The sequence below is a fragment of the Schistocerca cancellata genome, chromosome 3, assembly GCF_023864275.1.
Source record: "Schistocerca cancellata isolate TAMUIC-IGC-003103 chromosome 3, iqSchCanc2.1, whole genome shotgun sequence".
NCBI lineage: Eukaryota > Metazoa > Arthropoda > Insecta > Orthoptera > Acrididae > Schistocerca > Schistocerca cancellata.
The window spans coordinates 37,989,110-38,001,903 of NC_064628.1; the positions used below are offsets into that span (position 1 = coordinate 37,989,110).

The 12,794-nt window shown below is 46.2% G+C and overlaps 1 protein-coding gene across 1 annotated transcript in view; it reads right to left on the reverse strand.

Annotated features, from left to right (window-relative positions):
• Window positions 1-12,794, reverse strand: part of LOC126176068 (uncharacterized) — a 951,488-nt gene that overhangs the window by 347,281 nt on the left and 591,413 nt on the right. Inside the window, exon 5 of the mRNA XM_049923202.1 lies at window positions 2,798-2,857. Within this exon, the coding sequence (XP_049779159.1) occupies window positions 2,798-2,857 (60 nt within the window). The remainder of the gene's footprint in view (window positions 1-2,797; window positions 2,858-12,794) is intronic.

Consider the following 12,794-nt stretch of genomic DNA (forward strand, 5'->3'; position numbering starts at 1 on the left):
ACAGTACACAGCAAAAGATTCATTATAGAATTCTGTTTAGCAATCATAAGACGACACTCGTCCCCTTAACAAGACAGGGAATCATCCATTCCAACTGTTTTTAATATCATCAGGCTATTACTACTGCTAACTCGAAAGCATCAACTCACAGTTATTCACTATTCGGACTGTAAATGAAAGAAGGAATGCTGGTAGACAGAGCAGATCTCTGAGCCCGTCCGATTTTTTTCCTAACCTGCACAGCGAAATCCGTGACAGTCAAACAGAAGAGGCAACTATTCCTCATGTTATTCATCGTTGCTCCATTAAATTTAGGGCTTCCATCCGTGCAAACCCTCTTTCTTCACCTGAAATGTCGCCGTATACCTTTTGACCGGGAGACGCCAGCACTCGCTCCGTCCCTTTAAATCCGCGGACCGCGCCACTGTACATGCAGCCACAGATACACAAGCGCCAATACGTTGATCCACGGCAAAGTTATATATGCATAAATTGAGTCACTGTCTGCCCAGTCGATCCATGCTCCGATATCGAAGTATCGTCAGCAGCTGCGTTGTAGCGACGCCTTTGCGAGTCTATTAACGAAAGCGCCGGTTCCATTATCTGTCCGGGCTGAAGCCGTTGTCTTTATTAATTAAATTCTTCGCCCAACGAATTTCAACTGCTTCTTTCACCATCGAGTCTAAAAACGTATGAAGTCAACGTCAGTATTTCGACATTTTTACACCGTACAGCGTGACCGGTGTCGATACAGTGCTCAGTCAGAGCCCATTTATTGGGGTGAAAGAGCACAGTGTACCTCTGGTTGTTCATGCCTCTTTAATGAACTGTACAAGTCCTCTGCCCGATGTTCGAAAGGACATATTCGCAGGAGGTCTTGTAAAAACGTATTCTTGTGGAGCATGTCATCTTTGACGGTAACCAAAAGTACTGCTGTCTTCGGCGGAGGGCGAAAAATCACTTTAACTTTGTGCTTGGTGAGAATCCAACCTATTTTTGATGACAGTCGTCCCACGTATGGCAGGAAAGCCAGGGATGTAAGTGTCCCTCGCTGTCTTCTTTCTCGTCCCTTATGTCCACCTTAGGTTCTATCCGCAGCGTACGTATCTATTATGGAGAATAATCGGTTGCTTCAAAAATTCACTTAATTCTGCTCACCTCTCGTCAGAAACGTTAAGTGCTCAGTGAACTAAAGTTCTCAGAACATTCATCGTCTAAAAAGGGTAGTGGCAACTATTTGCAAGTAAACATAAGTTCGTATGGGTCGCCTTGCAATAAACTGCGTGTCCCAATAAGCCATCATCTTTGCGACGAACCCCGCATCCAAAAATGCAAGGCATCCCTCTTTTTCTATTTCCACTCATCATCATCATCATCATCATCATCATCATTTAAGACTGATTATGCCTTTCAGCGTTCAGTCTGGAGCATACCCCCTTATAAAATTCCTCCATGTTCCCCTATTCAGTGCTAACATTGGTGCCTCTTCTGATGTTAAACCTATTATTTCAAAATCATTCTTAACCGAATCTAGGTACCTTCTCCTCGGTCTGCCCCGGCTCCTCCTACCCTCTACTGCTGAACCTATGAGTCTCTTGGGTAACCTTGCTTCTCCCATGCGTGTAACATGACCCTACCATCAAAGCCTGTTCGCCCTGACTGCTACATCTATGGAGTTCATTCCCAGTTTTTCTTTGATTTCCTCATTGTGGACACCCTCCTGCCAATTTCCACTGTGAACATAATTTTTTCATGGATGGAAGTAAGGTGATCTATAACTCGCGCAATTTAATTCAACCGTGGGGCCGCATTACAACCGTGTCATCAGCAATTGTCCAAAATGCTGTGTGTTTCAAATTGGTAGATTCCAGCGTTTCTTCCTCAAAGTCCTCCACAAAGAAATTAGTTACTAAGGAAGAAAGAAGGCTGTCCCTGACGACGCCATCAATCTGTTCAACAATTCATTATTAACTGAGGTCAGAACATATTTGAACAAAGCTGAAACCTCTTTATCAAACCTTTTGCCAATAAGAAATAAATATTCTAGAGGAGGATCCTCCGTGAATAATGAATTCTGATGAAAGCTGACTAATAAAGCAGAACTACTCAGTTTCAATGATTTAAGTTTGGCAATAAAGTTCGCAGAAATGCATATGTTATGAGCAAATTTTCCCACAAAACCTTTTACGTAAGTTGAGGTTATTAATAATTTTGCCTCTGACTGCGAAAATTATCTTTAGTTTCTGCTGACTGTGTCATGATCGACTTAGGAGCTACCAACCCCACCCTCAGATGTGTACTGTACACATACTCTGATCGACGTGAGGTATGTTTTCCTTATGATCGCACTTGCTGTCATCACCGTTCAACAGCAGTGCGCATACCTGTAAAATCTGTTTTCACAGACAGACTCGGGAACCTATTTTAATCAAGTGACCACCGCACGTTAAGATGAACGTGGAGTAGAGCACTAAAACTGTCGCAAGCACACACATCCGTGAGGTGGACATGGTCTATGTCGGTGCATTTATTATGTCTAGTTACGAAACAATGCCTGCGATCAGAGAGGTAATCTTAAGACAGCTGTACAAGAAATAAAGCAATTTCAAGAGGTCACGCTTAAGCATTCAACCGGAGCGATTTCCATGCTCCAGGGAAGAGTAAACCAAGAAGCTAAAACGCAATTTTAGACCTGCGTGGTTATTGATGTGAAGTGTCAACCACGGCTCTACACTGTTATTCCAGGGGAGAGCAGGACAGCCAAATAATCACTGTGAGTATAGAGGTCTCAACTCACCGTACAGTGGCGGCGTCGACGTCTGTGTCACGTCTGGCGGAAATCCCGTTCAGTGGTTCCCTGCAATAAAAAGACCAGCGTCAGTATAGAATGCTTGACCGCTACCTGAATAGAAGGCTACTTGACAGCGATACCCCCGTCGGAGGTTCGAGTCCTCCCTCTGGCATGGGTGTGCGTGTTGTCCTTAGCTTAAGTTAGTTCAAGTTTAATTAGGTAGTGTGTAAGCTTAGGGACCGATGACCTGAGCAGTCTGGTCCCGTAAGACCTTACCACAAATTTCCAAAACAAATTGACAGCAATACAACAAGTAAACGTCGCTCACATGTACTGCTCATCACTCTAGTACTAAAACACAGCCCTGGAGCCCAGTAACTAACTCTCCCGCCATACCCTTGCAGGAAATGACTGATCTTACTGTAGCTTAATGGATACACAGAAAGCATTGGATGGCTCAAGTACAGTGGACACTGACGCCTTTATTTAGGTGAAAATGTTAATCGTCTGTGGTATAGCGACACAAACACAAAAACAAAAGCAGTTGACTGTTCAGGACTATCCCAACTGTTTGCCGATACCGCAATGACGGTTGTATCAAGTGAGTACGGATCTAATCAGCGCAGAAATCCACATTCGTACTTGACCTTGGCAACTCACATGCTGTCAAAAGTTTTCCGAGCGCGCTTCCGTAAAACATGTATGAATAACACGTATACGAACAGCTGAAGACCATACTCAATTAATAAGTCTGGCGCTGCAGTCATGAACTGTGCGGCTGGTTCTGGCGGAGGTTCGAGTCCTCCCTCGGGCATGGGTGTGTGTGTTTGTCCTTAGGATAATTTAGGTTAAGTAGTGTGTACGCTTAGGGACTGATGACCTTAGCAGTTAAGTCCCCTAAGATTTCACACACATGTGAACAATGTCTGGAGAGGATCTTTATTGATGATGATGGTGGTGGTGGTGGTGGTGGTCGCGCCGGCGGCAGTGACGATGACGACACAGTAATTCAGGTTATGCTATTCGAATATTTAAAATGAAGTTATTTGTTATTTGTGTACCTGAAGCTTCGCTTAGGTAGCAGCTAATGTAAAGTACTCCGTCCATCGTAAGTGTTGAACAAAGTCGTTGAGTAATGTCTAAATACAGGACGAATGCACGTGTTTTAATTGCGGGACTGTGCCCGTTTGATCCTCGAGTGGACGCAGTAGTACCATTGATATAGCCGCTTCACTTGTTTATTAATTTATATAGTCACGTTAGTAATCCAATGGAAAAATCACTTTCTGAGACTTTTGCCACTCACAGAGCGGAACATTACTTCTACGAGTTATTGCTAAATGAAGGTTTCCATATCAGAAGATAAAGGTTCAAATAGCTCTGAGCACTATGGGATATAACTTCTGAGGTCATCAGTCCCCTAAAACTTAGAACTACTTAAACCTAACTAACCTAAGGACATCACACACACCCATGCCCGAGGCAGGATTCGAACCTGCGACCGTAGCAGTCCCGCGGTTCCGGACTGCAGCGCCAGAACCGCTAGACCATCTAAACTGCACTTTTTACTACTACGTACCAATATGATTCAAAATTGTTAAGGCTTTCGTGGCCACTTGTTGACAAACTGCCTATTGGCTTCTGTGTCGGGTTCTTCGGCCAACGTTCATATAATGATTTTTCTGACGTTTCGCCAGCACGAGTGGCTGGCATTATCAAAGCTTCACCCTCCATTGCCGGTGGTGAACTGGAGGCGAGCTCGCGGCCGCAGACTATATGTACCTGGCGCGCCAACGTCCGAGGGCTTCTCCGCGGTCATTTCCGGTGCGGTTCTCCTCTTGCTACCTGCGACGGTCGTTCGCTGCAGTACGGGAAGCCAGAATCCGTTTACCTTAAGGCTTTCCTCTTTCTTGTTCAAACTGTTCGCGTGTTTTTGTATTTCTACAGCTTCTCTGAACAGTTGCGTGTGATAGTGCTTCTCTACAGCCAGAACTTCCGTGTCGGCGAATTTTACTACGTGGTCGGTCTCATTCAGTGCGTGCGGTCTCATTCAGTGGCTGTAGGGAACCACTACCACACGCGCTTGTTCAGAGAAGCTGTAGAGATACAAAAACACGCGAACGGTTTCAACAACAAAGAGGAAAGCCTTAAGGTAAACGGATCCTGGTTTACCGTACTGCAGCGAACGACCGTCGCAGGTAGCAAGAGGACAACCGCACCGGAAAAAGACCGCGGAGAAGCCCTCGGACGTTGGCGCGTCAGGTACATATAGTCTGCGGCCGCGAGCTCGGCTCCAGTTCACCACCGGCAATGGAGGGTGAAGCTTTGACAATGCCAGCCACTCGTGCTGGCGAAACGTCAGAAAAATCATTATATGAACGTCGGCCGAAGAACTGCCAATAGGCAGTTTGTCACCAATAGGATAGCTGGCTCTTACCTGGAGTGCACAGGTGCACTGTCACTACAGGGGGGCCGAAAGTGCTGCTACTAAGATGACGTAACCAGCTGCCCAGTGGGCCTCTGGTTATAAAGGCAACAAAACATCTGGCTCTGTACGGACATTGCGTACGGAAAACCGGTGAGAAAAGCAAGCAGCGATACACAAGCGTTTTCATCTACATCTACATCTACATTTATACTCCGCAAGCCACCCAACGGTGTGTGGCGGAGGGCACATTACGTGCCACTGTCATTACCTCCCTTTCCTGTTCCAGTCGTGTATGGTTCGCGGGAAGAACGACTGTCTGAAAGCCTCCGTGCGCGCTCTAATCTCTCTGATTTTACATTCGTGATCTGCTCGGGAGGTATAAGTAGGGGGAAGCAATATATTCGATACCTCATCCAGAAACGCACCCTCTCGAAACCTGGCGAGCAAGCTACACCGCGATGCAGAGCGCCTCTCTTGCAGAGTCTGCCACTTGACTTTGTTAAACGTCTCCGTAACGCTATCACGGTTACCAAATAACCCTGTGACGAAACGCGCCGCTCTCCTTTGGATCTTCTCTCTCTCCTCCGTCAACCCGATCTGGTACGGATCCCACACTGATGAGCAATACTCAAGTATAGGTCGAACGAGTGTTTTGTAAGCCACATCCTTTGTTGATGGACTACATTTTCTAAGGACTCTCCCAATGAATCTCAACCTGGTACCCGCCTTACCAACAATTAATTTTATATGATCATTCCACTTCAAACCGTTCACAAATCGTGCCCCATTTGGTTACGGGGCCCTTCGACGTGGGCCCACTAAGTAAACAGCGTGCTCATCGTTACTACCGAATCGAAGGCTGTATGGTTACTTGGCAGGAATCGCGCGGCAGCGTCGTGTTGGGTAATAACGCAGAGCTGGGCTTGGGAAGGTGAGAACGTCGGAGTGGTGCTTCCTCATTCCGACCTGTCAGAGCGTGGGAAGCCACCGCCATGACGGCGCGGCTTGAGTGGGGCCGCCAGCCCAGCAGAACCCGGCCAGCACAGCGCAGCACGGCGCCGCTGGAAGCGGACGCCTTAGCTCGGTTCCCGGAACGGCAGCGCTTTGCTGACTAGGCGGAAGGCCGCCTTCTGTCACGCGAGGGCGGGTGCTGAGCAGCTTTCGCGGTCTTCTAGTTTTAGATCTGTTCCACTTCCCACGCACTACACCACCGCCGTGTTGACGCCCGAGAAACGGGAATGGGAAGGCAGTATCGCGCAACCACACGCTACACGTCTGCACGCCAGTTCCGTCAATAGCATACTTAAAACACTGACCAGCAGCACTTTTGTTTCACAGCGCTCTTCGGGCACTATCACATGGCCAACTTTTTCTCTCATTCTAATTTGTAAGAATCAATGTTTGAGTAAACCATTGACCCCTTTAATTCCGATGGTCCATTTTCTCGTAAAAATCTGATATACTACGCCGTTCTTTTGAAACTATGGCCGGGGGGAGGTGTGTGTGTGTCTGGGGGGAGGGGGGGTGAGTTCTTGGTTCCCACTTGTGCTAGGAAGATAGGGTAAAAAGTTAAAAGTTTTTGGTTTAGCCCGCACCATCTGCCATACATATATATAAATATATCAATCCGAACATCGGTCTTACTGTAGCTATGTTACAGTATACAAGGTGTTACAAAAAGGTATGGCCAAACTTTCAGGAAACATTCCTCACACACAAAGAAAGAAAATATGTTATGTGGACACGTGTCCGGAAACGCTTACTTTCCATGCTAGAGCTCATTTTATTACTTCTCTTCATATCACATTAATCATGGAATGGAAACACACAGCAACAGAACGTACCAGAGTGACTTCAAACACTTTGTTACAGGAAATGTTCAAAATGTTCTCCATTAGCGAGGATACATGCATCCACCCTCCGTCGCATGGAATCCCTGATGCGCTGATGCAGCCCTGGAGAATGGCGTATTGTATCACAGCCGTCCACAATACGAGCACGAAGAGTCTCCACATTTGGTACCGGGGTTGTGTAGACAAGAGCTTTCAAATGCCCCCATAAAAGAAAGTCAAGAGTGTTGAGGTCAGGAGCACGTGGAGGCCATCCGCCTCTACCGATCCATCGGTCACCGAATCTGTTGTTGAGAAGCGTACGAAACTTCGACTGAAATGTGCAGGAGCTCCATCGTGCATGAACTACATGTTGTGTCGTACTTGTAAATGCACATGTTCCAGCAGCACAGGTAGAGTATCCCGTATGAAATCATGATAACAAGCTCCATTGAGCGTAGGTGGAAGAACATGGGGCCCAATCAAGACATCACCAACAATGCCTGTCCAAACGTTCACAGAAAATCTGTGTTGATGACGTAATTGCACAATTGCGTGCGGATTCTCCTCAGCCCACACATGTTGGTTGTGAAAATTTACAATTTGATCACGTTGGAATGAAGCCTCATCCGTAAAGAGAACATTTGCACTGAAATGAGGATTGACACATTGTTGCATGAACCATTCGCAGAAGTGTACCCGTGGAGGCCAATCAGCTGCTGATAGTGCCAGCACACGCTGTACATGGTACGGAAACAACTGGTTCTCCCGTAGCACTCTCCATACAGTGACGTGGTGAACGTTACCTTGTACAGCAGCAACTTCTCTGACGCTGACGCCAGAGTGGCCGAGCGGTTAAAGGCGCTACAGTCTGTAACCGAGCGACCGCTACGGTCGCAGGTTCGAATCCTGCCTCGGGCATGGATGTGTGTGATGTCCTTAGGTTAGTTAGGTTTAAATAGTTCTAAGTTCTAGCGGACTTATGACCACAGCAGTTGAGTCCCATAGTGCTCAGAGCCATTTGAACCATTTGACATTAGGGTTATCGTCAACTGCACGAAGAATTGCCTCGTCCATTGCTGGTGTCCTCGTCGTTCTAGGTCTTCCCCAGTCGCGGGTCATAGGCTGGAATGTTCCGTGCTCCCTAAGACGCCGATCAATTGCTTCTGGAAATCTGTCTCGATACAAACGTACCGCGCCACGACTATTGCCACGTGCTAATCCATACATCAAATGGGCATCTGCCAACTCTGCATTTGTAAACATTGCACTGACTGCAAAACGACGTTCGTGATGAACACTAACCTGTTGATGCTACGTACTGATGTGCTTGATGCTAGTACTGTAGAGCAATGAGTCGCATGTCAACACAAGCACCGAAGTCAACATTACCTTCCTTCAATTGGGCCAACTGGCGGTGAATCGAGGAAGTACAGCACATACTGACGAAACTAAAATGAGCTCTAACATGGAAATTAAGCGTTTCCGGACACATGTCTACATAACATCTTTTCTTTATTTGTGTGTGAGGAATGTTTCCTGAAAGTTTGGCCGTACCTTTTTGTAACACCCTGTATAAAGGTTGGGACGATGAACCGGAGGTGATGCCAAGGCAAAATTGTGCGAATCTTTTGCACAAGATTTTTAATTCGGCTGAAATTAATGCTCAGTTAATGGCACCATTTATATGTCCACAGTTCGAATTTTACGCTGAGCGAGACTGATGGTTCAAATTTTGGACGACTGGTGTATATGACCTCAGTCTAAGGTATGTTTAACAGTTTGAAAAAATCTTGCTCACTTTGGATTTTTACGTGAAAAAAAACCTTGTTCTGTGATATTTTTGAAGGTCGCTAGTTCTGTAGTTTATACTTGTACCAATCGATTCAAGCTTGCAGACGGTAGATAAAACCAAAACGATTTTCTTTTAATCCAATAATCTTTACCCGCTGTCGAGATATGATGGTTTAAAGACGAGCTAAATGCAGCACATAAAATGCGTTCTTACTTGAACTGAATGCGCGGAAACGTTTAAAATTAATTAAATAAATAAAAAGTGCATTCGTACGAAAAAAACTGAAAACTCTCTTTCAAAAATCTAGCTCCATTCGGATTTTTGTGAGTTTTTGTACTAGCGGCACTTCTATGTTTCAAACTTAGTGCGAATCGGTCCAAATTTTGTAAAAAGGTAGAAAAATACATGTCATTTATGGCCGTCCTGTTGCGTGTGGAAGCTTTATCGGTTACCACGATGTAAGAGACGTGGCTCGAAAGATAATAAGAAAACGTATACCGCATCAGTGATCGCCCGAGTCAACAAAACTCTACATCAGTGTGCCATGCTATGGCGGTCTGAAGTCAAAATTATGGTTGAGTTAAAGTTGACAAGCGGAATGAAAAACCGTAGCACAAAAAAGGTAATTATGCCCTGGGCAAAGTTAGTCACGTAAAAGATGGGAACTAGCTTTTCGACTTATCTGGCAGCTTCAAAAACATTTAAATCAAAACATCCTGACATATCCGCAATTTTTTACTAGTTAACCCTACTTCCCCAGCTCTCTTAGAACTTATGTGCTTCTAGAGAGTAGGATGCATCTATTATACAGCAGGAATCATCCGAGAGTGGGATTCATCTACAACAGGAAGTATCCCAAAGTGGGGATGCATGCATCCTAAACTTTGATGACACGTTGTGTCATATGTCACCACATGACAAATGCCACGTTGGATCACACGATGGCATGTGTCATGTTATACGACGTGATTACATTTATCGTTTCACTTTAGTTGACGCGATGCATTCTATTACACGATGAGGGTACTAACTAATACGAACACACAAAAAAGCGCGAATATGTGAAGATGTTTTGATTCAAATGTCTTTGAAGCTGCCAGTAAAATATTTACTGCAACTGGGAAATGGAAAATCTTGCAATGCCTTATCTCCGGGAAAGGTTCAGATGACGGATCAATGACTTCTACGAAAAATCCTACAATGTCACGCAACCGACACATCCGCTATCGGAGAACCAGGTGAACCGTCGGAAAGAAACACCTGATGTAAGATCGTTCTTCCAGTATACCAATGTTACTCTTTTGCGGTTGACATCAAAGAAGTCAACCAGGAGGCAAAGCACCACACCATGTGAAGGAACAACTCAGAGGGCTCATTCCAACCAAATAGTTCTGTAGACGAGCTTGTACGCAATTTTTCCTGGCAGACCACTGTGTGTCGTCACGCGAGGGCAATCCGCTATCACCGTGACGTCACAGTGTCACAAGCCTCTGCGTCAGAGGAGATAGCGCTTCTCAGAGCCCGCACTGCCCGATCGTGCTCTGATAAGGTGATAACGCTGACTGCAGCAGGCAATGTATTCCCATTCACAAAGGGTATTTTTGGCTCAGAAATAGGCAGTTCCATCGACGTGCGTTTTAAATCCACAACATCTTGTCGACCCCTGCTGGGGTTCTCACACTGGACTCTCAATATTTAGTTTCCATAACATCGTTTTCTTCTTAACAATGCGAGCTTGTTGAGGTGACACCACCTAATATCGTGTCGAACCTAGTTTTGCCCTGCTTAGTACAGCAACTCGGAGTGGCTTGGACTCAACAATTTGTTGGAAGCCCCCAGCAGAAATATTTAGCCATGCTTCCTCTATATAAGTCCTCTCGATTATGTCCCATAAATGTTCGAGATGTCCAGTACGAGGTGCATTCAGGTTCTAAGGCCTCCGATTTTTTTTCTCCGGACTGGAAAGAGATAGAAACATGCGCATTGTTTTAAAATGAGGCTGCGTTCATTGTCAATACGTCCCAGAGATGACAGCACCGTACGGCAGATGGAATTTTACCGCCAGCGGCGAGAATGACAACTGTTTTAAATACTTAAAATGGCGGCGTTTTCCTTACTTGAACAGCGTGCAATCATTCGTTTTCTGAATTTGCGTGGTGTGAAACCAATTGAAACTCATCGACAGTTGCAGGAGACATGTGGTGATGGAGTTATGGATGTGTGGAAAGTGCGTTCGTGGGTGCAACAGTTTAATGAAGGCAGAACATTGCGTGACAACAAACCGAAACAACCTCGGGCTCGCACAAGCCGGTCTGACGACATGATCGAGAAAGTGGAGAGAATTGTTTTGGGGGATCGCCGAATGACTGTTGAACAGATCGCCTCCAGAGTTGGCATTTCTGTGGGTTCTGTGCACACAATCCTGCATGACGACCTGAAAATGCGAAAAGTGTCATCCAGGTGGGTGCCACGAATGCTGACGGACGACCACACAGCTGCCCGTGTGGCATGTTGCCAAGCACTGTTGACGCGCAACGACAGCATGAATGGGACTTTCTTTTCGTCGGTTGTGACAATGGATGAGCCGTGGATGCCATTTTTCAATCCAGAAATAAAGCGCCAGTCAGCTGAATGGAAGCACACAGATTCACCGCCACCAAAAAAATTTCGGGTAACCGCCAGTGCTCAAAAAATGATGGTGTCCATGTTCTGGGACAGCGAGGGCGTAATCCTTACCCATTGAGTTCCAAAGGGCACTACGGTAACAGGTGCATCCTACGAAAATGTTTTGAAGAACAAATTCCTTCCTGCACTGCAACAAAAACGTCCGGGAAGGGCTGCGCGTGTGCTGTTTCACCAAGACAACGCACCCGCACATCGAGCTAACGTTACGCAACAGTTTCTTCGTGATAACAACTTTGAAGTGATTCCTCATGCTCCCTACTCACCTGACCTGGCTCCTAGTGACTTTTGGCTTTTTCCAACAATGAAAGACTCTCCGTGGCCGCACATTCACCAGCCGTGCTGCTATTGCCTCAGCGATTTTCCAGTGCTCAAAACAGACTCCTAAAGAAGCCTTCGCCGCTGCCATGGAATCATGGCGTCAGCGTTGTGAAAAATGTGTACGTCTGCAGGGCGATTACGTCGAGAAGTAACGCCAGTTTCATCGATTTCGGGTGAGTAGTTAATTAGAAAAAAAATCGGAGACCTTAGAACTTGAATGCACCTCGTATGTTCTTCAAAGCAATCGTGAACAACTGTGGGCCGATGGCATGGCGCATTGTCATTCATAAAAATTCCATCGCTGTTTGGGAACACGAGGTCCACGAATGGCTGCAAACGGTCTCCAAGTAACATTTTGAGTCAATGATCGGCTCGTTTGGACCAGAGGACCCAGCCCTTTCCATGTAAACAAAGCCCGCACCACTACGGAGCCACCACCAGCTTGCACACCGACTTCTTGACAACTTGGGTCCACGGCTTCGAGGAGTCTGCGCCACACTCGAGCCCTACCATCATCTCTTGCCAACTGGAACCGGCCACTGTTTTCCAATAGTCCAGGGTCCAACTGATGTGGTCAAGGGTCCAAGACAGGCGCTGCTGTTCGCAAAGGTACTCGCGTCAGTCGTCTGCTGCCATCGCCCATTGAAGGTAAATTTCAGCGTACTGTCCTAACGAATACGTTCGTCATTACATCCCACACTGATTTCTGTGGTTAGTACACGCAGTGTTGCTTGTCTGTTTGCACTGACAAATCCACGCGAACGTCGTAGTTCTCGGTGGTTAAGTAAAGGCCTTAGGCCACTTTGTTGTCCTTAGTGAGAGGGGATGCCAATAATTTGGTATTCTCGGAACACTCTTGACACTGTGTATCTCGAAGTACTGAGCACTGCAACGGTTTCCGAAATGGAATGTCCAGTGCTTCTGACTCCAACTACCATTCCGCGTTCA